The sequence below is a fragment of the Lampris incognitus genome, chromosome 8 (assembly GCF_029633865.1).
Source record: "Lampris incognitus isolate fLamInc1 chromosome 8, fLamInc1.hap2, whole genome shotgun sequence".
Taxonomy (NCBI): domain Eukaryota; kingdom Metazoa; phylum Chordata; class Actinopteri; order Lampriformes; family Lampridae; genus Lampris; species Lampris incognitus.
In genome coordinates this window covers 25,131,526-25,158,349 of record NC_079218.1, presented here as the reverse complement: position 1 = coordinate 25,158,349, position 26,824 = coordinate 25,131,526, and the positions used below count along the sequence as shown (strand labels likewise).

At 40.1% G+C, this 26,824-nt stretch overlaps 1 protein-coding gene across 2 annotated transcripts in view; it reads left to right on the top strand.

The window, feature by feature from the left end:
* Nucleotides 1-26,493, top strand: part of gtf2ird1 (GTF2I repeat domain containing 1) — an 81,271-nt gene extending 54,778 nt beyond the window's left edge. The window contains exons 14-27 of one of the 2 annotated variants that reach the window (XM_056284587.1): nt 6,128-6,244; nt 14,326-14,379; nt 14,534-14,611; nt 15,729-15,912; nt 18,789-18,850; nt 19,040-19,111; nt 19,373-19,640; nt 19,868-19,896; nt 20,011-20,058; nt 20,168-20,245; nt 23,252-23,444; nt 24,523-24,560; nt 24,657-24,766; nt 25,435-26,493. In XM_056284587.1, coding sequence (XP_056140562.1) covers nt 6,128-6,244; nt 14,326-14,379; nt 14,534-14,611; nt 15,729-15,912; nt 18,789-18,850; nt 19,040-19,111; nt 19,373-19,640; nt 19,868-19,896; nt 20,011-20,058; nt 20,168-20,245; nt 23,252-23,444; nt 24,523-24,560; nt 24,657-24,766; nt 25,435-25,503 — 1,400 coding nt within the window. In that variant the 3' untranslated portion in view covers nt 25,504-26,493. The remainder of the gene's footprint in view (nt 1-6,127; nt 6,245-14,325; nt 14,380-14,533; nt 14,612-15,728; nt 15,913-18,788; nt 18,851-19,039; nt 19,112-19,372; nt 19,641-19,867; nt 19,897-20,010; nt 20,059-20,167; nt 20,246-23,251; nt 23,445-24,522; nt 24,561-24,656; nt 24,767-25,434) is intronic. The other variant, XM_056284588.1, reaches the window with a different exon arrangement.
* Nucleotides 26,494-26,824: the final 331 nt, after the last annotated feature.

The following is a 26,824-nucleotide window of genomic DNA, read 5'->3' as shown; positions in this document are numbered from 1 at the left end:
ACCTACCAATCACAACACAACATGAGTGGCACCATACAAATGTAATATACAGCTTCCATACTTTATTCTTTAAAGAAATTGTACCTCCAAAAGTAGGGTACATACAAAAGAAAACAATGCACATTAAAAGTATACAGTATAAAGTGCCAACAAAATTAAAATAAATAAGCCTGTGTAGAAAAAGTATTTACTTGACAAAATTGTGCAAAACTTCAAATGTGCTACAGTGTAGTTGGTTAGAAGAACAGACACTGTGGTAATCTTACCAACAGAGACCTGAACTCACACTAGCTTACTTGACAAAAAAAAAAGAAAAAGACTCACACCCCTCCTCACATTTCTCCTAACCAGCAAATCTTGCTTCAACACTGTAACATGCAGGCACTTCAGTTGTTTAAAAACTTAATTCAGGTTTGAGGCCAGTGATCTAAACATAACCTCAGACTGTACAGTTATGAGGAAAAAACAATTTTACCAGCTTATAAACACGATACTGTGTACAGTTAATGGAAAAACAACAATTCCTACACATAGGTCACATTGTGTGTTTCTACCACCATAATCAAAAATTTTGAGCTACAAACAGATGTCTTTGCCTTTGTCACATTGTTTAGATCACTCAGAAGATGTTGGTGAAATGTTATGTAAATGGTGTGGTTGGACCCAACAACAGGCAGCACTGAGGCCAATCACACTGTGATTACAATATCTTCATCGCAACTTGCCATCTCAGCATACTGTTTTGATAAATCAACGCTTCCAACACAAACGTCTATCTTGATATGTACTCTGTTTGCTACAAAAGATACTAGCTGCCTATTGCAACACAGCCCAGGAACATTTAAAACAGTTTAATTCGCCTGTTCTTGTGTTGGCTTGCAAACACTTTTATAAAGTCATCCATGTTCGATACCTTAGCTCTTCTTGACTCAATGCTTAGCACACCTAAATGGCTTAGCCTGCTATCTACCATGGTTGTCTGCAAATTAGTTTTAATTAGCTTGAAAGCTGAAAACTCTGCTCACAGGCAGCACTGCTGACTGAAAGGGCTACAGCTATTTTGCACAGCCTGAAGAGTTCATGAAACACCTCCTGATACGGTTTTAAAAACACAGTCAAGTCTAGAATGCTTGCCAACTGTGCTGCCCCCTCTAAGCCTTCCTTTGCAAAGTTCTCCTAGCCTGGTGAAACTCATGAGTAAGAGCTTCATGATTGCAACCATACATTTCACCCAAGCCAAATACCTGGTCGTCTTGAAGGAACATACTGCTTTTAGGGTTTAGGGCGTGTATACCTTTCATTATTAAACAGTTAGGTTTCAAGAACCTTCTTTCCATTTCACCAATTATGGAGTCAAGGATGGGGTAGAGTAGTCTCTGTCTGAATGTATCTTTGTCATTATTCTGCCACCCCTATACGCCCTGCATAAGCTGGCAGATAAGACCACTCCTCCTCCAATCACCACGCTGAAGAGGGTGCTTGGTTCCACTCCTTTTAATGGACTGGAAGTAGGGTAAAACTACAAGAGATACAACACAACAAATATACGAAGTTGGAACACATCAACAAAATGACTATGAAATCACATTTGAGTTTCAAGTGTGTTACTGCTGTGCAATTTCTAGCATACACTTCATTATTGACCAACTAAGGTGAGTGTTTTGGCTAAACTGATGACAAGGGATTATCACATCCAATTAATTCGCTAGCTTTAGCATTCGCTAATAACAGCGCATGTAGTACTATGAACTCATACAACAAAATACGAAATATTTACATCAACCCAAACTAATATGATTAACAAATGTGACTTAGACTTATGTTAAGAATACTAACATACCGACAGTGCATCCAAAAGCATGAAATGTATGTAGAGAATAGCAATATCGTGAACAAAACGTCTTTAGGCTTTATCAGGGTTTCTGTTGACAACTGCACTTCCTGTATTGTCAATGTGGCGCTGGTGACATCATCAGCAAACAGAATACTTTTAAAGAGACTGTACACATCAACTAATACTGACAGCACAGTCATCATTACCATTATCCTTGCGCAGGCGTATACTACATGTCACATAAGACGCACTAACTTTTTGTGATCTTTCTTCTCACCATTCTCAACTGCTATATTGCGCTGTTTGGCCATCTCTACTATGTCGTGCAGCAGTTGATCACTAAATGTATCAGTCCTGTACTCCTGAAATGTATTGTGAAGTGACTCCACCATGTCTACTGCCATAGCTAAATCAACTGAGGGTGACTGTAGCAGATCAGAAAGCAGCTTTGTGTTTCCTAACAGTTTTCAGAAGGTTGCAAGGAGGCCTATGAATATAAAGTCAATCTATGCAAGCAAACCTTGAGCATCAGTGGATCTGCCTCTTATGATTTTCTGTGCTTATATTTTGAAGAACACACAACACAGCTGGTAACCTATCCATCAAGTTCCACTGAACACGCCACTGAAGGGCAGGATAAAAGTGGAGGGCCAGGCTGTGTTTTTCTATCAGGATTTCTCTGCTGAGATAGTGAAAAGAAGGAAGGAGTCTGCAAATGCCTGCAAGCGGCTGCGTGAAGTTGGTGTTCCTTCATGTATCCTGCCGTGATCAAAATCTCTCATCCTAATGGAACGACTTTGTCACTCAAACATGAACGAAATTAATGACTATATTAAAAAAAACTACCAGGGCCACAATGATCTGGCTCAGCTTTGCTGACCGATCAGGTATAGGTATACTGTCACATACGACTAACTTGATATGGCTATGTTTGCTGAGTTAACGATGAAGGGTAAGAGTCCTTTTATTTGACTGACACTTGAAGGATGGAACACTTCTATCAGTTACTAATAATATTGAGTCGGTCCAGCCACATTAAGTTTGAGTAATGAATGCAAATCTCAGAACAAATTGCTATATATTATTATTATTAATACCTCTGTTTCATTGTGGTAAACCTAGCCGTAGATTGACTGGCACTTTACTGCTGCAATCCAGATGGGGAAGTTAGTTGTTTTTTTGTTTTTGTTTTTCTTTCGATTCCCTGTAGCTGTACTTTTGCAACACTAGAGTACACGGTTACACTCTTGCTTGTTTCTTCTTCTTTTGTTCTCATCTCACTTGGTTTTTTGTTTATTTATTTTATTTATTGTTCTAATTTTTCCCCATTTTGAATAGGGTTGTTAGGGATTCCAAGCTTTAGGTTCTGTTTTTGTTTGGAGTTATTTTTGTTGTTTTTTGGAATTCAGATAAGGTTCATAGTCATGGTTTGGTCCAGATCATATAAAACAGTAGTTGTTATAATGCATCACACACTATATCTTAATTAGTTGTGAATGAGATGAAATTATGACTTATTGATAGAAAAAAGTCACGGGTTGAAGCTTTAAGTCCATAGGCAGGCCAAGTTCTCCATGATTTTGTCTATTTAGGCTTTGAGAACAAAAGTCATTGACTTTAAGGGATGATTGCTGGGACACATTTGGCACGAGTTTCAGAAACACTGATCTGTTTATGTACCTTAAAGAACAGCAGTTCATCAGATGTTTTCATTTTCATGGTTTGGGCTAGCCCCCTTAGTTCCAGTGAAGGAAAAATCTTAATGCTACAGCATACAATGACATTCTAACAGCGACAGGCATGGGCGCAAATCCATGAATACTGGGATGGCATCCAGCACTTTACCTGTTCCCCCGTCCATAGAGTTAGTGGTTGAGTCAGGTAGGGCATCCAACGTAAAAGTTTGCCAAATCGTTATGTGGATTGGCCCTGTGATGGACTGGTGGCCTGTCCAGGGTGTCTCTCCGCCTGCCGCCTAATGACTGCTGGGATAGGCTCCAGCATCCCCACGACCCTGAGCAGGATAAGCGGTTTGGCTAATGGATGGATGGACGAGTATCAAGGTTTGTACATGAAACATCCGGGGCTCTAATAATGCTGTTAAAAGGAATCTGTCCTGAATTCTCTTAAAAAAGATAAAGTCCAAATAGCATTTTTACAGGAAACACATTTAAACAATGAGAAACACAAGCAGTATCTTAGGGCGTGGGTTGGTCAGGTTTACTTTTCATCTTATTCAACAAACAAGAGGGGCGTGATTGTATTAATACATAAAGATCTACCATTTACCTTTATAGCATCATACAAAGATACTGAAGGAAGAGTTGTTTTAGTTAAAGGGGTGCTGTATGGTGAAAATGTTTTGTTAGGAAATGTTTATTCTCCTAAATGTCGAAGATGAGGAATTCTTTGCTATACTCTTTAGTCAACTTGCTGAAATGGACTGCTCCAATATGATAATAGGAGGATATTCTAATTGTAGTTTATGTCCCATATTGGATAGGTTTCCCATATGATATGATTTTTTTAACTGAACTAAAGGCAAAAAGAATAGCGTTGTATAATCTGATAACAAGAAAAGTGGAAAAGATATTCTATTTGCTAAACGGAGACTGTTTGAATTCAGCAACAAACCAAATCATTTGCAAGGGATGCCCCCATAAAATCTTTTATTTCAGTTATACAAGATGAGAATAATCAACGCCAAATGAATAACTGTCAGATTAATGATAGATTTAAAATGTTTTATGCAAAATAGCTCAGAGACTGACTTAGATAGGCTCAGGAAAAGACACTTCTTAAACAATTTGAATATTCCACAACTATCAGAAGGCCCAATTTCTCTATTAGAGATTGATACATCTATATCCTCACTACAATCAGTGAAATCCCCAGGATTGGACGGATTTCTAGTGGAGTATTTTAAAGTATTGAAAACAAGATCAATAAATTAAGAGTTTTCAAAAAAAATCTATTGAGGATTCAAAACTCCCAGAATCAATGTATATGGCTAATATAACATTAATACTAAAGAAAAAGAAAAACCCAGAATTATTTTCTTCATATCGGCCAATCAGTCCTCTTGGAGTGGACATGAAAATATTATCCAAAATATTGGCTCCAAGGATAGAACATGTGATGACTTACATTGTGGACACAGATCAGACAGGATTTATAATGGGGCAAATTTCCTATTACAATAGAAGACGTCTATTTAACATTATTCATTATCTCGATCACTCTCAAGTCTCTGAAGCCATTGTATCTATGGACGCTGAAAAAGCATTTGATCGAATTGAATGGGAATATATGTTTGAAGTCCTGAAGAGATTTGGCTTTCAATCCAATTTTTTTAAGTTGGGTTAAACTTTTGTATAAGACACCTACAGCCTCTGTCTTGACAAATGCTCTTGTGTCAGCACCCTTTAAACTAGCAAGCGGTACGGCCCAAGGAAATCCGATGTCCCCACTCCTGTTTGCCCTGGCTATAGAGCCGTTAGCAATAGCTATTCGACAACATCAAAATATTAAAGGAACAATAATAGGGACAAAACAATACAAAATTCTATTATATGTGGATGATGTCCTCTTGACCTTAATAGACCCGACTAATTCAGTACCAGCGCTGATAGAATGTGTTAAAAATCAGAAATAATGCCTTTGGTGACCTGTGGACATGTTGAGCCTGATTTTGTAAAGCCATTTCGCTTAAGGCTGCTTAAGGCTGTTTATTATGTTGAGAATCTTTAAGGTTTTAGACAGAATAGGCTGTCCATATTAATGTGACATCATGTTCAAAGCTTAAGCCAGGAACACACCAGGCAACTTAAAGGCTGATTATAATTCCGATTTGGTCATGACAACTAATTTTCACGATTGTGGAATGTCTGCACCTTTCTGCGTAAATTCAGGCAGGTCACTTTGGACAGTCTGTACACGTTATCTTGTAGTGTGTGGGGGATTTAAGATTCAAATTGCTCACTTCCTAATCAAGCCTTCAACCAGTCAGCGCTGTCACGATTTGATCAAATGTTTGATTTTTATGACTGGAATTTGGACTATGACTGCTGTCTTAACCAGTATGCTTATCTATAACTGTAATCCACACAAGTCTGTTGGTAAACATGTGATGCAGTCAATCAGGACTGTTGGGTCTCGAGGCGTTTGAGTTATAATTTGGCTTGTAAATATTGTCATCTTTAACATCCTGATTTTTTTCTTGTTGCTCTTTATGAAATGCCATCCAGAATGTCTTTAAAAGCCTGTCCTTGTGGCCTATGTTTTCTTGGCCAGATGCTGGTATGATTGGGGAGGATCACAGTGACTCTAAGGCCGAGCCGGTAGCCACTGCAATGTGTTCAGCCACAGCCTCGCCCTCTGCTCCCCATCATCCCATGGAGAACCACGCAGGTAATCATAGTTTCGATGGCTTCCACCTCCCTTTAATCCACTTCCTTCTCGCCACAGCTCCTGGAATGCCCAGCCTCTGCCACAGCCCCAAGGTCGCTCTTGTGTTTCCCAGTGCCCGCCACCACCAACACAAGCACTGCTTCTTTTAGGGAGCCAAAAAAGCCACCACACGTATGAACCCCTTTTTTCTGAGATAACATTACTCCCTCTTCTGATGTGCAACTTCCTTTTCCCTAGCCACTAGTACATCCAGTCCCCAACTTTAGTATGTCTCACTATCCAATTCAAGACCGAACTCTTCTCATCTCCCAATCTTACAATACAAACAATGGCTCTTACTCTGGAAAAAGCAGGGTGTATTATCGGGAGTAATTTGACTTTCAAGTTGTTTTTCAACATAATCTATTTAGCATATAGTATATAAAGCAAATGTTTTATCTCTGGTGGTCTTCAAGGTTGACTTCGACATTGTGCACATTTCCAGATTTTGAGTAACATTATCCTCTGGTCCTGCTGCTCAGATGTGTGGTTAGAAATGGTTACTGTGTAAGTGTGACCAAGCTCCTCCCCTAAAAATCCTATCAACACCCTCTCACCCCCTACACACACCCCAGCTCCTAGCTCTTATCTAACCCAGTGTACTCAGTAGACCAAGACAGCTCTGTCCATAACCAGATTAGGGTCGCTAAGAACATTTGAGTAGACAGAATTCTCTTTCTTAGATACACCAAGCCTCATTTATCATGTAAGGTACAGCTGTGGTTGGAAAGCCAAATGAAAATTGTTTGAAACATAGAATGATTTTTGTATGGCTGGATTTTGGTGGGTATTTCAACAACAAACAGTGAATGACATGAAACTACATCCTTACTCATACATACACCATACTTTGCCATGATTTATGCACCATACATTACTTAGTAGGTGATATGTAACGAGGGGCTCTTATCATTAAGTGTCACATTAAAGGCAATTAAACAAGAGCCTTAAGACAAGCTAATTGCTAAAGACCTGTGGCCTATTAGTGTCCTGTCTAATAGACCCCCCCCCAAAAAAAATACAATCATTCAAATGTCTTGTAATAAGCACTTAATGAGCAGGAAAGTTCTAATTAGTCATAAAAAGACAAGCTTGTCACAGTTGGTTCTGGAGGTGGTCCTTCACCTTCTGTGAATGTCACTTTTGGGCCCAAGTTTTGAGAGCATTTGTATGACTGCAAATTTCTGGATTATGATGCCATTATGCTGACGGTACTATTTGCAAAGGTGTACTCAGACTTGTGAGCACGCATTTCAATTTGTAAATGGAAATGGAAATTTTTGTACATGTATCTCAATCTCTAAATGTATAAATGCATATTTGTAAATGCATACTCAGACATTTGAACATACACATTGCAATTTGTAAATGTATTCTCAAATTTGTACATGTACACTACCGTTCAAAAGTTTGGGATCACCCAAACAATTTTGTGTTTTCCATGAAAAGTCACACTTATTCACCACCATATGTTGTGAAATGAATAGAAGATAGAGTCAAGACATTGACAAGGTTAGAAATAATGATTTGTATTTGAAATAAGATTTTTTTTACATCAAACTTTGCTTTCGTCAAAGAATCCTCCATTTGCAGCAATTACAGCATTGCAGACCTTTGGCATTCTAGCTGTTAATTTGTTGAGGTAATCTGGAGAAATTGCACCCCACGCTTCCAGAAGCAGCTCCCACAAGTTGGATTGGTTGGATGGGCACTTCTTTGAGCAGATTGAGTTTCTGGAGCATCACATTTGTGGGGTCAATTAAACGCTCAAAATGGCCAGAAAAAGAGAACTTTCATCTGAAACTCGACAGTCTATTCTTGTTCTTAGAAATGAAGGCTATTCCATGCGAGAAATTGCTAAGAAATTGAAGATTTCCTCCACCGGTGTGTACTACTCCCTTCAGAGGACAGCACAAACAGGCTCTAACCAGAGTAGAAAAAGAAGTGGGAGGCCGCGTTGCACAACTGAGCAAGAAGATAAGTACATTAGAGTCTCTAGTTTGAGAAACAGACGCCTCACAGGTCCCCAACTGGCATCTTCATTAAATAGTACCTGTTAGAGCCTGTTTGTGCTGTCCTCTGAAGGGAGTAGTACACACCGGTGTAGGAAATCTTCAATTTCTTAGCAATTTCTCGCATGGAATAGCCTTCATTTCTAAGAACAAGAATAGACTGTCGAGTTTCAGATGAAAGTTCTCTTTTTCTGGCCATTTTGAGCGTTTAATTGACCCCACAAATGTGATGCTCCAGAAACTCAATCTGCTCAAAGAAGTGCCCATCCAACCAATCCAACTTGTGGGAGCTGCTTCTGGAAGCGTGGGGTGCAATTTCTCCAGATTACCTCAACAAATTAACAGCTAGAATGCCAAAGGTCTGCAATGCTGTAATTGCTGCAAATGGAGGATTCTTTGACGAAAGCAAAGTTTGATGTAAAAAAATCTTATTTCAAATACAAATCATTATTTCTAACCTTGTCAATGTCTTGACTCTATTTTCTATTCATTTCACAACATATGGTGGTGAATAAGTGTGACTTTTCATGGAAAACACGAAATTGTTTGGGTGATCCCAAACTTTTGAACGGTAGTGTATATCAATCTGTAAATGTGTACTCAGCTACAATACAGCTGTGATAGATAGATAGATAGATAGATAGATAGATAGATAGATAGATAGATAGATAGATAGATAGATAGATAGATAGATAGATAGATAGATAGATAGATAGATAGATAGATAGATGTACTTTTAGGCTGAAAAAGTTATTTCAAATAGAAAACTCAAATTGCACTTTGACAGTGGTCCCTAGGCTTAATGAACCATGGCTTTGACAGACATTGGAATGTGTTTATCTGTGGCTGTATCATAAACTCGAGTAATTAAGTCTTAATCGATCTTGTGAAAATTTGGCCCTCTCTAAAGTAACTCTATTACAAGAATATTTGATGCTGTCAGCATAGAGCAATTGATAATAAAAGGCGACTCCAGGCATCTGGGTAGTGTAGCGGTCTATTCTGTTGCCTACAAACATGGGCATTGCCGGTTCGAATCCCCATGTTACCTCTGGCTTGCTCGGGCATCCCGACAGACACAATTGCTGAATGTGGGTATGTGTCCTTGTCGCTGCACTAGCACCTCCTCTGGTCGGTCGAACCGCCTGTTCGAGGGGGGCGGGGGAACTGGGGGGGGATAGCGTGAGCCTCCCACGCCCTACGTCTCCCTGGCGAAATTCCTCACTGTCAGGGGAAAAGAAGCGGCTGGCGACTCCACATATATCGGAGGAGGCATGTGGTAGTCTGCAGACCTCCCCAGATTGGTAGAGGGGGTGGAGTAGTGACCAGGACGGCTCAGAAAATGTGGTAATTGTCGAGAAACAATTGGCGAGAAAAAGAGGGGAAAAAAGCCACACCAAAAAAAAGGGGCAGATCCATCTTCTGAATATGAATATTTACCTTAGCATTGTGATAACAGGTCAGATCTAGGAATCTAGCAGGAGTTGCTTGACAATTTAGTTTTATGATAGGCCTTATTATAAAATAATTTAAATCAAACATACCAATACTGTTGGTCCACTCTTGCTCATGGAAACAAAAAAATTAACACAATCAACTGCAATAAGGAAACTCCCTGTTACAATAGTGGCTCCATTCGTTAGTGGCATTGATGTCTCTCTGTTTAAATGGCTTGCGCTGTTGACATCAACCAGATTGACCCGCCTTCCATTCTGAAAAGTAACTAATGTTTTCAGATCACCACACAGATTTGCAGATCTTGTTCATGGCAGAAGACTGTCAAAACTCACATGAAAAAAAAAACAACCTATTAAGAAGCACACATGTATTGGAACTTCTCTTTCTTTCCATTGAAACCACACATTTATACTTTACAAAATATACAATTACAGATATGAGTACACATTTTGAAGTTTTTATACTCATGTACAGGGCAGCACGGTGGCACAGTGGTTAGCGCGGTTGCCTCACAGCAAGAAGGTCCTGGGTTCGAACCCCAGGGTTTTCCAACCTTGGGGCTCATCCCAGGTCGTTCTCTGTGTGGAGTTGGCATGTTCTCCCCATGTGTGCATGGGTTTCCTCCAGGTGCTCCGGTTTCTTCCCACAGTCCAAAAACATGCCAGGTCAGGTGAATCGGCCTTACTAAATTGTCCCTAAGTGTGAATGTGTCGGCCCTGAGATGGACTGGCGGCCTGTCCAGGATGTTTCCGCGCCTGCTGCCAAGTGACTGCTGGGATAGGCTCCAGCATCCTGCGACCCTAATTAGGGTAAGTGGCTTGGATAATGGATGGATGGGTGAATACTCATGTACAAATCTGAGTACACATTCACAGATTGAAGTGCATGTTCACAAGTCTGAGTACACGTTTGCAAATAGTGTTAAGATAATGGTCTCATACTGGACACTCTAAAAATGGTGGAAAATTTGAATTTAATTGTTCGTCCACTACTGTCAGTGGTAGTTAATGCCATGTACATTGCAGGACTTCCTGCGAACCTGTAGTCCAACAGTGATATTTTGTTATGTGCTTCCTCCATACAAACAAGTAAATGAGGCTGTTTTTAATGTTTTAAGGTTGTGCTTTCTTTTTTAGATGCAAGAAACATTACTTATTTCTCAAACAAATCTCTACTCAAGTGATCTTAGCCCCCACCTAGACTCAGGTAGCTTTTTGTTTTATTTTATTAATTTGATTGTGCTATTTAAGTTTTCTTTTCTTTCACAAACGACCACTACAGGAAAAAAAATGAAGGTAAGTGTAGTACACATGACTTTCACTGTATTTACTAATATTCACTAACAATGACCCAATGTGATTCTATGATAAAATGGCTCTCATGACTTATGGTTGGTTGATAAAGAGTTTATCCTTCTCTTTTTTTCTTTTATTTATTTTAAACTATTTTTAAGTTTCATGTTTCCCTTCCAATTTATATGAGAGTATGAAGGCTACATTGTGACTTAGTTTAGCCATGTGTTATCTTGCTGTTAAATTTTTTTTTTTAATGGAAAAATTGGGTCGAAAGCATTTTGCACAAATGGCAACCACCTTTTCTGGTATTTTGTGTAGAAGAAGAGCTAGATACAGTTAATGGCATGCTTCAGAGCGCTGCGCATCCTCAATTCAGCTCAAATACATGAAAGTTTATGTGTGTTGTCAGGCATTTGCTCATATAGCAGGAGTTTCAACTTGAACGGTCCTAAGTTGTTATCTTAGCCATTCGCCTGCTTGGAATTCCAGTCGTGACTCTACTTTGTGTTGACGGGATAGGCATTCCTGCTGGCAAGACGGGTACAAAATGGATTATTGCCAAATTAGCAAGGAAAGTTGCACTTTGACCCCCCTCTACGCATCCCCCGAATGCTCTATTCTGACAATAAGCCAGTTTAAGTGACAAAGTTTGTTATGCGGAATCTTTATTTCATCCATGCTCATACTGGCACACAGTGGTATTAAGTTGAAGAATGGTGTTAAGTCGAAGCAACTTTGTTTTGTGGTTGCTCATGCGTTGCACATTCACAGTTCTGCAGTAAGTCACTGCCTGACAAGTTGAAATGAACAAAGTACAACTTATTTGCCCTCCCACTAGCTGTGTAGTTGAAGAAGTGAACATAAATAGGAACTTCTGCTTTAGCAGACACATTTCCATAGGCAGAAATAGATATTGAAAGCCGCTTTTTCTTAGTCAGATATTCCGTTTTTCTTAGTCGGATATTCCTTGCTCCCATGTTTCATTCTTATCATATTTGGCATCAGAATACAAGTCTTCCACCCTCAATGTTGTTTTGGACACTTTTTTGCAGCACGGTGGCGCAGTGGTTAGCGCTGTCACCTCACAGCAAGAAGGTTCTGGGTTCGACCCTGAGGTTGTCCAACCTTGGGGATCATCTCAGGTTGTCTCATGTTCTCCCCGTGTCTGCGTGGGTTTCCTCCGGGTGCTCCGGCTTCCCCACCCATCAAAAAGACATGCATGTTAGGGTTAATACTCCTGTCTGTGTCCTTGACTGAGGCATGGCAAGAAGAACTGGAGTTGGTCCCGGTTGCTGCACGGCGGCTGCCCACTGCTCCTAGCTGCACAGCTAGGATGGGTTAAATGCAGAGAGGAATTTCCCTAGAGGGAACAATGAAGTATCTCAAAATAAAAATAAAAACATGTAGAAACTGTAAAACTGAAGAAACTATAAAGTTACAGAACTCTGAAACAAGACATTCTACCACCAATTTAAAAGCATTTACCCAATTATTGAAAATGTCACTGAACTTTTGCTGCAAGTGGATTGTAGTTGGTCAATCTACATTTAGATAATTACACTCTAACTCTGTCTATGTTGGTGTGCTGGGGACAAAAACATTTGCTCATTTTTATCTCTTTACTTAGCTTATTGTTTTCCACCAAATTGCCATTTCTATTCTAGGGAAGATTTTATAGTCTTTGAGATATTATCTTGTCAGAGACATTTGTGGTAATCATGTCACTCCAGTTATCACATGCATGGTGGTTAATAGGTTGAGATGACATTATCAGCCAAGCTTTAGATTAACTTGTCAGAATCAATAAAACATAATAAATATCATCTGACAAAATGGACAAAATGTACCTAAAAGTCATAATGATAAATGGGTCCTGAGCTTTGTTTCTCTGCAATCCTTTGGGAGCGCTTCAGGTTATATGACACAAGGAGAAATGTGCCATATGGTAAATTCTCATCTAAAACTAGCTGTTGTGCGATAAGGATACATTAAATGTTTTAGTTGATAAATCTAAGATATATCTTAGTAGGGGTGCAACGGATCACAAAACTCACGGTTCAGATCTTATCACGATTTTGAGTCACAGATCAGATAATTTTTCAAATTAGCAACAAAAAAAAAGTGCTTTCTGTTTATTCCGTAAAACACTTAAAGAAAGGCACTTTTGCTCATGGTCTTAAATGAAAACAACATTCAAGACGGCTTTCTCGTGGCACAATGCTTACACACCATCACAGTTTTGTCCACCACCCTTCTTCCATCAATGTATTTTACAGGAAAGCCAAAGTGCCCTTATACATATGACTCATCCACAAGCCATGACTGTCACTGCAGCGTGAGCATCCCTGATTGATTCGTTGGGATTCAACATACTCGCCTCACGTGAACACAACAGCTTTTTTTGCATAATCAACCAATCATTGCGCTTCAGAGTAAAACACAGCACCCATCTGTCTTATCTCTTTTTTCACTGCAACTCTGTATCAAGATTTAGGGAATTATTACTTTAAAAAGCGACAGCAGCGAGGGGTCTGGGTAGTCTAGCGGTCTATTCCATTGCCTGCCAACACGGGGATCGTCGGTTCGAATCCCTGTATTGCCTCCAGCTTGGTCGGGTGTCCCTACAGACACAATTGGCCGCATATCCGGGTGGGAAGCTGGATGTGGGTATGTGTCCAGGTCGCTGCACTAGTGCCTCCTCTGGTCGGTCGGGGTGCCTGTTCGGGGGGGAGAGGGAACTGGGGGGAATAGCGTGATCCTCCCATGCGCTACATCCCCCTGGCGAAATTCCTCACTGTCAGGTGAAAAGAAGCAGCTGGCAACTCCACATGTATCAGAGGAGACACGTGGTAGTCTTCAGCCCTCCCCGGATCGGCAGAGGGGGTGGAGCGGCGACCGGGACGACTTGGAAAAGTGGGGTAATTGGCTGTATACAATTGGGGAGGAAAAGGGAGGGGGTAAAAAAGCAACAACGACACTAAAACTGCATTTCACTACGATGCTAAAATTTTGCAATTAATCCGCGGTTCATGTGTGCCGAACCATGGGGGGTGAGCCATACAGATCACAGATCAACTACGTTCCATTACACCACTATACCTTAAAGACACTCTCCTTTTGTACAGTGACAAGTTGTGTTATATCTGACGACAAGTAACTCTTCCATTTTACCCGAATAATAAATCGCAGACTCTGAATTCTCTGTCTTGGAATTGTTTGAAAGCAGCAGTGTATATGGTTGCTCTGATAGGATCGTTCTTTTCTTTTCATCTTGCAGCTGAAGCTCTGTCACCCAAAACAGCCACCCAGGGCATTAGAAGATCCTCTGAAGGTACAGTAAAAAAAATGTCAAACTAATTTACATTTGTTAGTGCATTTTGTAACTTGTAGGTATGTCCCTCTGCAATCAAGTTTAAATCTGTTAACCTTTAGACGACTGCCTGTTGACGGGGTATTTCCATTTGTCTTACTGATTGTTTAAACAGGGAATCCTGTTGAGGATATTGGTGAAATGATTCTCCAGCTGCGGCGGCAAGTGGAAAGCTTGTTCAGCATTAAATATGGTAAACTGTTTACAGGTGCTGAGGCTACAGCTCACCACTCACCACACAGGGCAAGACACTATAGGGCATCTTTTGCAGCAAGGTCTTAACTTCCACACTTCTGTACTCAGTGTAGCGGTTAACACAAAATGTGGTGGTTACCTGTCAATTTTAATGTTTGCCTTTATCTAAGAACATAATACAGAAGTTGTCTTTATTCTATAAGCTGGCTGACATAAAACAACAACCTCTAGCCTGGCAAATAAACCAGGACCATGGGAGAAAGCTTACAATTGAAAAGCACATTCTGGTTCATTTCTGAAACAGAATTACAATATCACAAGTGTCATATGTGGGATTTATCCCTGAATATGTGAGTTTTTGGTCTTTTTGTGAGGTAAGATCACACAGAGCTGATGGAGTGTCAAGCCCGAGCTCGAAGCAAAGCACTGGTAGTGTTTGAAATTTTGAGACCTATTCATGCAGTCTAGCGGGTCACCGCACAGTAAGTGTGCAAAAAGACATTGACTAGATGTTGGCACGTCAGTATGGAGATAAAAGTGTAATGGACCAAACTATAAAAGAAGGCTTTCTGCAGATGCTAGATCTTAAGCTTCATCACACAGCATGACAACAGAATGAGCTGAAAGAGCTGACAAGCCTGATCTCAAGATCTGGGGCCTCATGTATCAATCGTTACTATAGGCAAATTTGTACATACACACCCATGGAATTTTTTTAGCCCTCAAGATTGTCTGACGGTCAGCAGCAAAGCATGATGGTTATTTGTAATTCCTTCCTCCTAACATCTATTGTCTACCTCTTGCAACGAGCAATCACCCAGGCCTGCAAAGACATCAGTGTCAGCCAATCGGTGTCTAAATTCAGGGGTTATCCAGGTTCTACACTGGTCTCTGAGACAAACTTCAGGGCTAAAAAAATCCCATGTGTGTACGCACAAATTTGCCCATAGTAACGATTGATACATGAGGCCCCTGGTCTTGGGTTCCTTCTTACAATTTGACAAAAAATAAAATCAAAAGAAGATAAGAGTCTTATGGTCTTCTGTTGTCTTTAGACACAACGTCAGACAGTGGAGTGCTAATGTCCTGCTTCCTTCCATTCTCCCCTTTCCCAGCTGAAGCTCTAGGCCTACCTGAGCCAGCCAAGGTACCCTACTCCAAGTTCCAGATGTACCCAGACGACCTGTATGTCACCGGGTTGCCGGAGGGAATCTCCCTCCGAAGACCAAACTGTTTTGGAGCTACAAAATTGCGCAAAATCCTGGCTGTTAGCAGCCAGATCCAGTTTTTCATCAAAAGGTGAGAGCAATTGGAAGGAAAATATACATTGATGAAATCCAATGGAGTACACACACACACACACATTATATATATTTATTATATATAGCGTTTTTTTTCCGAAACTGTCAATGGTGTTGTAAGTGCTCAACTAATGAGGAGCGGAATATCAACACGGATACAGGAAAAAAAGTTTTAATGCATATATATATATAGAAAGAGAGAGAGAGAGAGAGAGATGTAGGAAAAAAACGTTTAATACATAGCAGCTCTGTATTATATAACTGCTATGTATTAAAAGTTTTTTTTTCCTACATCTATTTTGATATTCCGCTCTTCATTAGTTGAGCACTTCTATCAACACCATTGATGGTTTCCGGAAAGAAAAAAACAAACGCTATATATATATTGTGGGAGTGCAGGAATGAGGAGACGGAGAGAGCAAGTCGAGTCAATTCCGTTAACTCGCCACACAAAACAACAGTGATACAGCTCAATCTCTCGTGGCAACCAGCTAACCGCTAGGCTGCTGAAAACATGGCTCCACTTCCTGGAAAACTCTAAGCAGTGCCTACATCAGCACTCTGAACATCTGCCTTAAAGGAGCAGCAGCCCCTGGTGAATCTGTCATCAATTGTGTATCACCACAATATATATATATATATAGCGGTAAGCACATTGGCAGGTGATGTGTACATGACGTTTGTACTGAAATGCATTAGTTTTTTACTACATCTATCTTTATATTTATATATATATATTTACTCGACTCATTGGATGATATATATATAAATATATCGTTTTTGTTTTTTCGGAAACTGTCAGTGGTGTTGATAAAAGTGCTCAACAAATGAGGAGCAGAATATTAACATAGATGTAGGAAAAAAAACTTGAATTCACAGCAGTACAAGCCTGTTTCGTGTGTGACGAAACAGGCTTGTACAGTTATGAATTAAAGTTTTTTCCCTACATCTATTTTTTATATATATATATATATATATATATATATATATATATATATATATATATATATATATATATATATATATATACACTACCGTTCAAAAGTTTGGGATCACCCAAACAATTTTGTGTTTTCCATGAAAAGTCACACTTATTCACCACCATATGTTGTGAAATGAATAGAAAATAGAGTCAAGACATTGACAAGGTTAGAAATAATGATTTGTATTTGAAATAAGATTTTTTTTACATCAAACTTTGCTTTCGTCAAAGAATCCTCCATTTGAAGCAATTACAGCATTGCAGACCTTTGGCATTCTAGCTGTTAATTTGTTGAGGTAATCTGGAGAAATTGCACCCCACGCTTCCAGAAGCAGCTCCCACAAGTTGGATTGGTTGGATGGGCACTTCTTTGAGCAGATTGAGTTTCTGGAGCATCACATTTGTGGGGTCAATTAAACGCTCAAAATGGCCAGAAAAAGAGAACTTTCATCTGAAACTCGACAGTCTATTCTTGTTCTTAGAAATGAAGGCTATTCCATGCGAGAAATTGCTAAGAAATTGAAGATTTCCTACACCGGTGTGTACTACTCCCTTCAGAGGACAGCACAAACAGGCTCTAACAGGTACTATTTAATGAAGATGCCAGTTGGGGACCTGTGAGGCATCTGTTTCTCAAACTAGAGACTCTAATGTACTTATCTTCTTGCTCAGTTGTGCAACGCGGCCTCCCACTTCTTTTTCTACTCTGGTTAGAGCCTGTTTGTGCTGTCCTCTGAAGGGAGTAGTACACACCGGTGTAGGAAATCTTCAATTTCTTAGCAATTTCTCGCATGGAATAGCCTTCATTTCTAAGAACAAGAATAGACTGTCGAGTTTCAGATGAAAGTTCTCTTTTTCTGGCCATTTTGAGCGTTTAATTGACCCCACAAATGTGATGCTCCAGAAACTCAATCTGCTCAAAGAAGTGCCCATCCAACCAATCCAACTTGTGGGAGCTGCTTCTGGAAGCGTGGGGTGCAATTTCTCCAGATTACCTCAACAAATTAACAGCTAGAATGCCAAAGGTCTGCAATGCTGTAATTGCTGCAAATGGAGGATTCTTTGACGAAAGCAAAGTTTGATGTAAAAAAAATCTTATTTCAAATACAAATCATTATTTCTAACCTTGTCAATGTCTTGACTCTATTTTCTATTCATTTCACAACATATGGTGGTGAATAAGTGTGACTTTTCGTGGAAAACACAAAATTGTTTGGGTGATCCCAAACTTTTGAACGGTAGTGTATATAAAACAAAGACACACCATTCACTAAGAACTGCCACTTTATACTGATTTACATTTTCTCATTTCGTTGAGGATTTTATTCAGAGCAACATACAGGAGAGTCAGTAAACATCAGATATTTCAGCCTTTCAACCAGCAGGCATCTTATAGCACTTAATAGTGATCATATCATATCATATCAGTGATCATAATAGTGCTCAAGAGTGCATGTCATGTCTAGTGCATTTAGTTTAAGTGTGTACTTGGTAGAGCACCAAAAGTGACATAAGTAATAGTATTAGGGGATTCAAATTACAAATTAGCTGGACATTGCCAGTCAGTATAACACTCATGTTTAGGGGCCATCTACGGATTGAGATAGGCCTGATAAAGGAAATAATTGAGGCCTTTTTGAATGAAGAAATCCACTCTGTAAATGGGAGTTAATTCCACCATTTTGATGCCAGGTGAGAGAAATGCTGGAGCTACTGTAGAAATTAGCCTTCCAGAGGTAGAATGAAGAGGGTAAGCAGGACTGTGCATGTTGATTATGAGTTTGCAAGTAAGTTATTGTAGTTCATTGAACTGCCCAGGAAGCAATTATTTAATACAGGTGTTTGCTTTGTTGAAGTCAGAGTTGTCTTGATTATTGTTTGTCCCCCTCCAGACCTGAGCTGTTAACTGAGCAAGTAAAGCAAGAGATGCCTTCCATCCCTGCCTGTGAATCAGGTACTCCTGTCCTGATGGAGATCTTTGGCATGAATCCATTATTACATATAGTAGATAGTGGAAGGTTACAGATTTCCTGCAGACATTTGTTACAAGCCTTAAGGACAGAAGGAGAGCTTGGATCAGCTGTCTTGTAAAGAAAATATATTCTGAAAGGACAAAAAGTTTAATCTGCTTATGTTTTCATAGAGCTGGAATCCACAGATAAAATGACAGTGGCCGAGGATACCTCAGCTGTATCCAAGAGACCTGGCTTCTCAGGTGTGCTTTTACTTTTCAGTCCCACACAGTCATGTTCAAAAAGGAATATCTATCAATTCCCTATTTGTTATACTGGTAACAGCTATCATTGGAAATACAGTAGGAATCAATATTTACTGCCAGAGTGCCTTTGAACAAGGCTGGCCAACTGCAGAAATCTCTCTTAAGATATATATTTTAAAGGAAAAGCTATGTGGAAAGATGTTCAATTATTTAGCATAGGATGGTAAATAAATCATTCTCTTATCTTTGTGAGACCAGACTGCCTGGAGGCCAAACTGTCCAGAGTGGACCTGGCTAACACGCTGCGAGAGCAGGTCCAGGACCTCTTCAATAGGAAGTACGGTGAGGCATTGGGCATCAAATATCCCGTCCAAGTGCCTTACAAAAGAATCAAGAGCAACCCGGGCTCAGTAATCATCGAGGGCCTTCCACCTGGCATCCCCTTCAGGAAGCCCTGCACCTTCGGCTCCCAGAACCTGGAGCGGATCCTAGCGGTGGCTGACAAGATCTGCTTCACCATCACAAGGTGGGAGCAGCAGCGCTGTGCGCCCTACTTAATTGCTTCGTATGTTAGGAAAGCTTCGCCAACTTCTTTTTAAGGCAGGAAAGATTAGGGGCGTTGTTTTTTGTTTTTTGGGGGGTTTTTTGTTTGTTTTTTTTTTTACTAAACTAGCGGTCTGTTCTGTCTACATTTTTTTAATATGTCAAAGATTTATCAGTGAAAGCTCGTTCATGTCACTTTGCTCTTTACAGACCTTTCCAAGGACTTATTCCAAAACCAGGTAAGAACAGATGGTGTATGGAATTCTGTTTGCTCATAGTAAACTGTGATTGATATGTTTCAGTGTGCGTCATCAGTAGTATTGCCATATATCATTCATCAAATATTTTTTCAGCACCAAGACGTATCACTTTGCTAAAGAAGGCCTACGCTTCAATAAACGGTGAGTAGCAAACCATTTAATAGCATCCAGTGTTTTTTTTTTGCAGTTAATCTACCAATCCTTTGTTCCATTATGAAGCACAAGTCACTGACTCATTGTCATTTGACAGATGATGATGATATCAGCCGTATGGGGGAAAAAGTGGTCCTTCGTGAGCAAGTGAAGGAGCTGTTTAACAAAAAATATGGTAAGTGATAAACTATGTTTTTCACGAAGCATTACATATACCCTTCTCCAAATGATGTATGCCGGACTTATTTAGTAAAACCGTAAAAACTTTGAAATGTTATGATGAAACAATCACTAATTTAATTTACTTATAGTTTTTATATATATATGTATACTTTTTTTTTCTTTCTCTCAGTAAGTCAGAATGAGCCGAGGTGTCACTTTTTTTGACAAGTTGTTGCTCCCTTTGTGAACAGAACATTTTACCTCCCTAACCTTAACAAGGACGCACAATGTCAGATACGAAGCATTACTCTTATTGAGTCCCAGTAAGGGCATGGTAAGGTTGCATTCAATAGACTTAAGCCATGTGTCCAATGGAAACCTATAAAAAGCTGTTGCCTGTATGTTATATTGTGTTCTATGGAAAGGTTGTGCTCGAGTGCTTTTGATCCGTTGCAAGGACCAGACCTCTTTTTAGAGCATTTCAGCTTTTGCTGAAGCGCACAGGTCATCAATGTGATTTCTAGTTTCACCACCAATAGCAATGATGGAAGTGTGGGACCAGAAAAGAAACAAAATCTAGATCATCTTGTGGCGTCCAGGTGGTGTGGCGGTCTATTCTGTTGCTTACCAACACGGGGATCGCCGGTTCGAATCCCCATGTTACCTTCAGCTCGGTGGGCCGTCCCTTCAGACACAATTGGCCGTATCTGCAGGTGAAAAGCCAGATATGGGTATGTGTCCTGGTTTCTGCACTAGCGCCTCTTCTGGTCGGTTGTGGCACCTGTTCGGGGGGAAGGGGGAACTGGGGGGAATAGTGTGATCCTCCCATGCGCTAGCTACATCCTCCTGGCAAAACTCCTCACTGTCAGGTGAAAAGAAGCGGCTGGCGACTCCACATGTATTGGAGGAGGCATGTGGTAGTCTGCAGCCCTCCCCGGATTGGCAGAGGGGGTGGAGCAGAAATCGGGACGGCTCGGAAGAGTGGGGGTAATTGGCCAGTACAGCTGGGGAGAAAAAGGGGGGGGGATCTAGGTCATCTTTATTAAAGCAGAGAAGAGAAACAAAAAAATGTTACGATAAGACGAACACCTTGATTATTTGACACTTATGTGTATTGCTACAATATGAATAAAAAGAAACCAGGAGGAAGATTTATTTGTCTTGAAACGTATCTTATTGTGTAGCAGTATGAAAGCATTCATCTCCAGCGCCAGATCTAGAGATGTTTCTTTGAAAGAGGACTGAGGTGAACACATGCCTTTATTCCACATATGTTTAACAGGCATGAGGCTTATTAAGGCATTTTAAATTAAAGAGTTTCAATCAGTTAATAATGGGAAGAAAAATGTATGCTTCATAACAAGTACTTGCAAGGCTGAACAATGAGTTCTACTTTAGGTACATGAAATCGGTAAATGTTTTAGGGTTTTTGTTTTTGCAGTTTCATTTTCCAGCCTCTCACACCTTGCTGGACACATTTTAGCTTCAGAGGCAAGGCAAGTTTATTCTTTAGCACATTTCATACACAAAGACGATTCAAAGTGCTTCACACATTTCAGAACCTAGCTATCACTTTTTTTTCTTTATCTGACATTTAAGTGCTACATTTGCAGAACCCCTATGTGTTATATTAGGCTAATGATACATGTTATTGGCAAGCTGAAGGACAAGCTAAAGGACAAAGTCACAGAAAGGATGAGTTCATCTGGACACAACATTTATAGGGAGAAATGTTTCAATCACCCATCTTCAGTCTCTTCAGCTTCAGACAGTTGAGAATGAAGGAGTCACTTAAGATGAGTGATGAAACGTTTCTCCCAATAAACATTGTGTCCAACTTTCTGTGACTTCCTTGCCTGGATTATTGAGTATGTATCAAGACACTAAAGGACAAAGATTTGGTGTTTATATTGTAACACCTGGAACTTAATTTTTGACCCAGCTCACAGATGGTTTGAGAGTAGCATGGTGGCCCAGTGGTTAGCCCTGTCGCCTCACAGCAAGGAAGTCCTGGGTTCGAACCCTGGGGTTGTCCAACCTTGGGGGTCATCCCAGTTTGTCCTCTGTATGGCGTTTGCATGTTCTCCGCATATCTGTGGTGGGTTTTCTCCAGGTGCTCTGGTTTCCTCCACCATCAAAAGAAACATGCATGTTAGGGTTTATACGTACTCCTGTCTGTGTCCCTGACCAAGGCAATGGGAAAAGAACTGGAGCTGGTCCCCGGGCGCAGCATGAAGGAAGCAGCCCACTGCCTCTAGCTACACAGATTACAGCTGGGTTAATTTGCAGTAAATGAATTTCCCTAAGTGGATTAATAAAGGAAACTTAAAATGATTTTTCATGGTTCCGACATCGATGTGTCACAAAATTTCCCTCTTGAATATTGGTAGCTGTTGGCAGCTGGTAGCTTTGCGACTGTTAGCTTGTCTACACGAGCAAGAATCTTGTATAAGGAAATTCTCAAAATATGCAATCCTCCATCCAAACCACTTATCCTGCTCTCAGGGTCGCAGGGATGCGGGAGCCTATCCCAGCAGTCATTGGGTGCCAGGCAAAACCTATACTGTTTTAATACCCAGTTCTGGCATTACTTTTTTTTTTCAGCATAAAACATCAGAACAACTAATTTTTTATTTGAACATGGAGCTAATGGATGAAACAAGCTAAAAGTTACTTGCATAACCATATGTATGCCATTGTGTGGCTAAAATACATATAGCACATTCATTTAGAGGAATGTTCAGATGGTCTTGCTGAGATATTGCAACCAACCCTCCATCCAAATAAGAAGATAGATGCTCATAGTGTCATAGGTATGAATATAGGTAGACCTTTGCACCATGAGAGAACAACAAAATTTAACAGCCTCAAATCCACAACTACTCTTTGCAGGAAGCCTTTAAAAACGTATATATCTACCAATTCCAACTGATATAAACTGTTAAAACTATTAAGTGTTTGATATTAACTGCATCAAATCATTTTTTTTATTAATGCCTTTGATCTGCTTAATGTTAAGGTGAAGCCCTGGGCTTAGACCGGTCTGTGGTGGTCCCATACAAACTAATACGTGGCAGTCCGGAGTCCGTAGAAGTAAGTGGCCTTCCAGATGATGTTCCCTTCCGAAACCCCAACACCTACGACCTTGTCTGCCTAGAGAAGATTCTCCAAGCCAGGGGTGAAATCACAATCAACATCAAAAGCCAGTTACAGTGAGTGCTCATGCTATGGGTATGCGATCGCTTAACAATTTTTTGCATCCACGTGACTCAACTTTTTTTTTTATTTCCATTCAAATTAAAAATTTGTCGAAATTTAGGGATAGAATTGTCCTTTGAAATATTCCATCACCGTGAGGCTCACCATGCAGGTAAACTTTGCAGGTGTACCTCCTGCTGATGAAGAATTAGTTTGCAGTTCATACAGTGGAAGTCAGTTTATTATGCACTTTCTAAACAGCAGGTCAAAATAATTAACTCTACTTAAGGAAATTAGATGCATTTTAGCACTTAAAACTGCACCAGGTAACTTTGGATTTCGGCTATATCTTTTATGTCAAATGTTGGAAAGATGACCTTTTTATTTTTTTATTTTTTTTTAATTTTTTATAGCGTTGCATCAAAATATATGCATTTATTTACAAGCCATAGTTCATAAGACTATCATGGAAGAAGGGGAGCGATGTTCACAAACGAGATAAAGGAAAATGTTTATACTTACTGTATATGTGTACCGTAAAGCACTCCCTATTATTTCCCGGGAGGTTTTGTCCCCAGTGGAAGACAAAATGTAAAGTGAAACAAGGCTTCTATGAAACTGATCTGAAGGTGACTGTTCATTCTCCCTTAATCATCACACTGTGCGACCAAAATGAATTTAATATGTTGAAGCAAAAAAAGTTACCTGGTGCAGCTTTAAACAATAAATGAATAGGTGTAATAAGTTGTTTATTTTACTTGTTCACACTTGCATATGCTTACAACTTGCTTTTGCTGTGGAAAAAATAGTTCTCTTTCAAACAGACTAAAAATTCTGACCGGTACTATTTTGAAAACCATTAGCATAGGATATTTGGTTTTATGTCTGGGCGGAACCAACTCAGTTCGATGTTGCAAGAGTCTGTTTTTTATCAAATCTAACTTTGGGCATGACCAGGTCAACCTCAGATATATACTTTTTGTTTTCAGTCTCTAATGAAATGAGTCCTGTCTGTGAGAGTAGTTGTTAATAGCTGCTGCAGCCCTATGAGGTGAACACCAGAGTTATTAGTCATTTCTTTCTCTCACACAGGCCTTTTGCAGAAATATGCACCCAGGCTTGTAACACAGGTATGTCTGTTACTTGTTGTAGTCATTGGGAACTATTGTGCAGAGGCGCAATAGCACAGTATTTGAAATTCAGAGATGTTTGTTTTATATCTTCAGAGGGGAAAGAGGCCTCCACCAGTCGACGCAAGCGCAAGGGAGTCCAGGAGAGTGATCGGGGGCCCGTGTCCCCTGACTTGGGGGTATCAACCAATCAGATTCCAGTGATGGTAGGTTAAAAAAAAGGAATAGAGAAATTATTTCCCTTACGCAACACGCATGGGCATGTCTCAGGAGGTAGAGCGGGTCATCAAGTAATAGGAAGGTTCCTGGTTTGATCCCCAGCTCCTCCAGAGAGCAAGTGCCCTTGAGCAAGACACTGAACCCCCTAGCTGCTCCTGATGAGCAGGTCGGTGCCTTGCATGGCAGCCTCCGCCATCAGTGTGTGAATGGGTGAATGTGAGGCATACACTGTAAAGCAGTTTGAGGGGTCAGTAGACTAGAAAAGCGCTGTATCAAAGCAGTCAGTTTACCATTTACAACAAGCAGAAGAAATAGATAGAAATCCACAGGTCAACAAAATGAATATCTGTGGTACATATTCAAAACATGCAACAAAAATTTTAGCAAGCGGAAGTACAAAACCACTTGGTGTTTCATCCTTGGCTACTGATGCTAGTCGAGAATGTAATGTCATACTTAAAGCCCAGACATAAACATAGCCCTACATATTCGCTTTTGAAAGCAAAGATCCACCTAGATACATGACTGGTGTTTTGTAACAGGTTTATTTTTTTTAACATGCCCAAAACACGGCAACATTTAGGTTTAAGTATTCGTGGTTCTAAGGAAAAAATCTCTGATTTTACTCTTTGTTTGTTGTGTTTTCTCTTTCTAGCAATGGCCCATGTACATGGTGGACTATAGCGGTGTTAACGTGCAAGTCCCGGGGAAAGTGAAATACTGAAAGGCAAGATCTCTCACTACAAAGGGATTGAAATTAGGAGTTTGTCCAATTGATTTTTATTATTGCTCCATATCAGACTTAACACTTTGCCTGAGTGCTATGTATCGTTAGAAAACTCCGCAGACTGAACTTGTAGAGGCCTGTAAGTTTGGTTTTGTGAATGACGGTCCAGGTGGTGAGGAATGGCAGAATGTATGTGCATTGGAATGTTACAGGGCAGGCACTTGGATCGTTTTCTGTCCTCCAACTCGCCTGCACAGTGCTGGCAAGACAGCTATCAAATGTTTTTCTATGAAAAGCTGGAAAGTTATTACGATATCAGTTTTCGAAATTTCCTAAATAATGTATTTGCCCTCGCAGTTTTTCATAAGTGTCCATCCATCAAGGTCATGTTGGATTCAACATGGAAACATTTGGTCACAATATGTTACTGACTACAGGCTTTGATAACCTCGTTCCACAATATTCAGATCTTTGTACTTTTTATTTATTATATTTATTGAAATATCACATTATGTGCAGGGATGTAAAATACATTATTCTGTGATAGAGGTCCTCAAGGAACCATGAAAACACTAACAAAGATGCTACTAGTATATGTAACTCAGTCAGTACAAGTAACCGCCAAAATAGTCAACACCAACATCAAGTGTCTTAATTGGTTGTTGGGCCGACACAAGCCATCAGGAAGTCAAGGAGACAAAATGGACTTGAAAGTTTGCCTTTCAGCAGTATAAATTCCACTATCCCAATGGTAGGAATTACCTGCAGTAATAACAGCACTAGAGTTGAGACATTTGGTTATACTCTTTGCTCTTTTTATGTTAGTAGCACATTAACAATATGTAAGATATCTCATATAAGTCAAACTGAATGTAACATGTAAAAGAAAGAATGGTATGTGTATTTCTGCAATGACTGTCTCTGGACTAATGATATTTAATATGCTGTACCTTAACGCCAATTAGGCCTTTGAAATAAAATGTGTTGCCTTGCACTTTTATTTGCTTGAGTTGTTTTGTCTGCGATTTTGTTTTTCCTTGTGATCCAGGAAGCCTTAATGACAAGCGGTACTCTTGTGTAAGAGGCGAAACGTTCGTTGCAGTTTGACAGTGCAGTGAAAGGGCCCTTTGTATGGGTGGGGCCAAGATCCAGACAGCGTCCCTCACAAAGGGTTTCCATTTCCTCAGGGGCTCATCACAGTCAAAGGGAGACATAGCCCAGAGACATTAGCCCAATAGCCAACCACAACTCTCTGCTCAGTTCTGCATCACCGCTAACAGACAACTACATCTCTGAGTCCTTTCTGAATTCCAGTCGA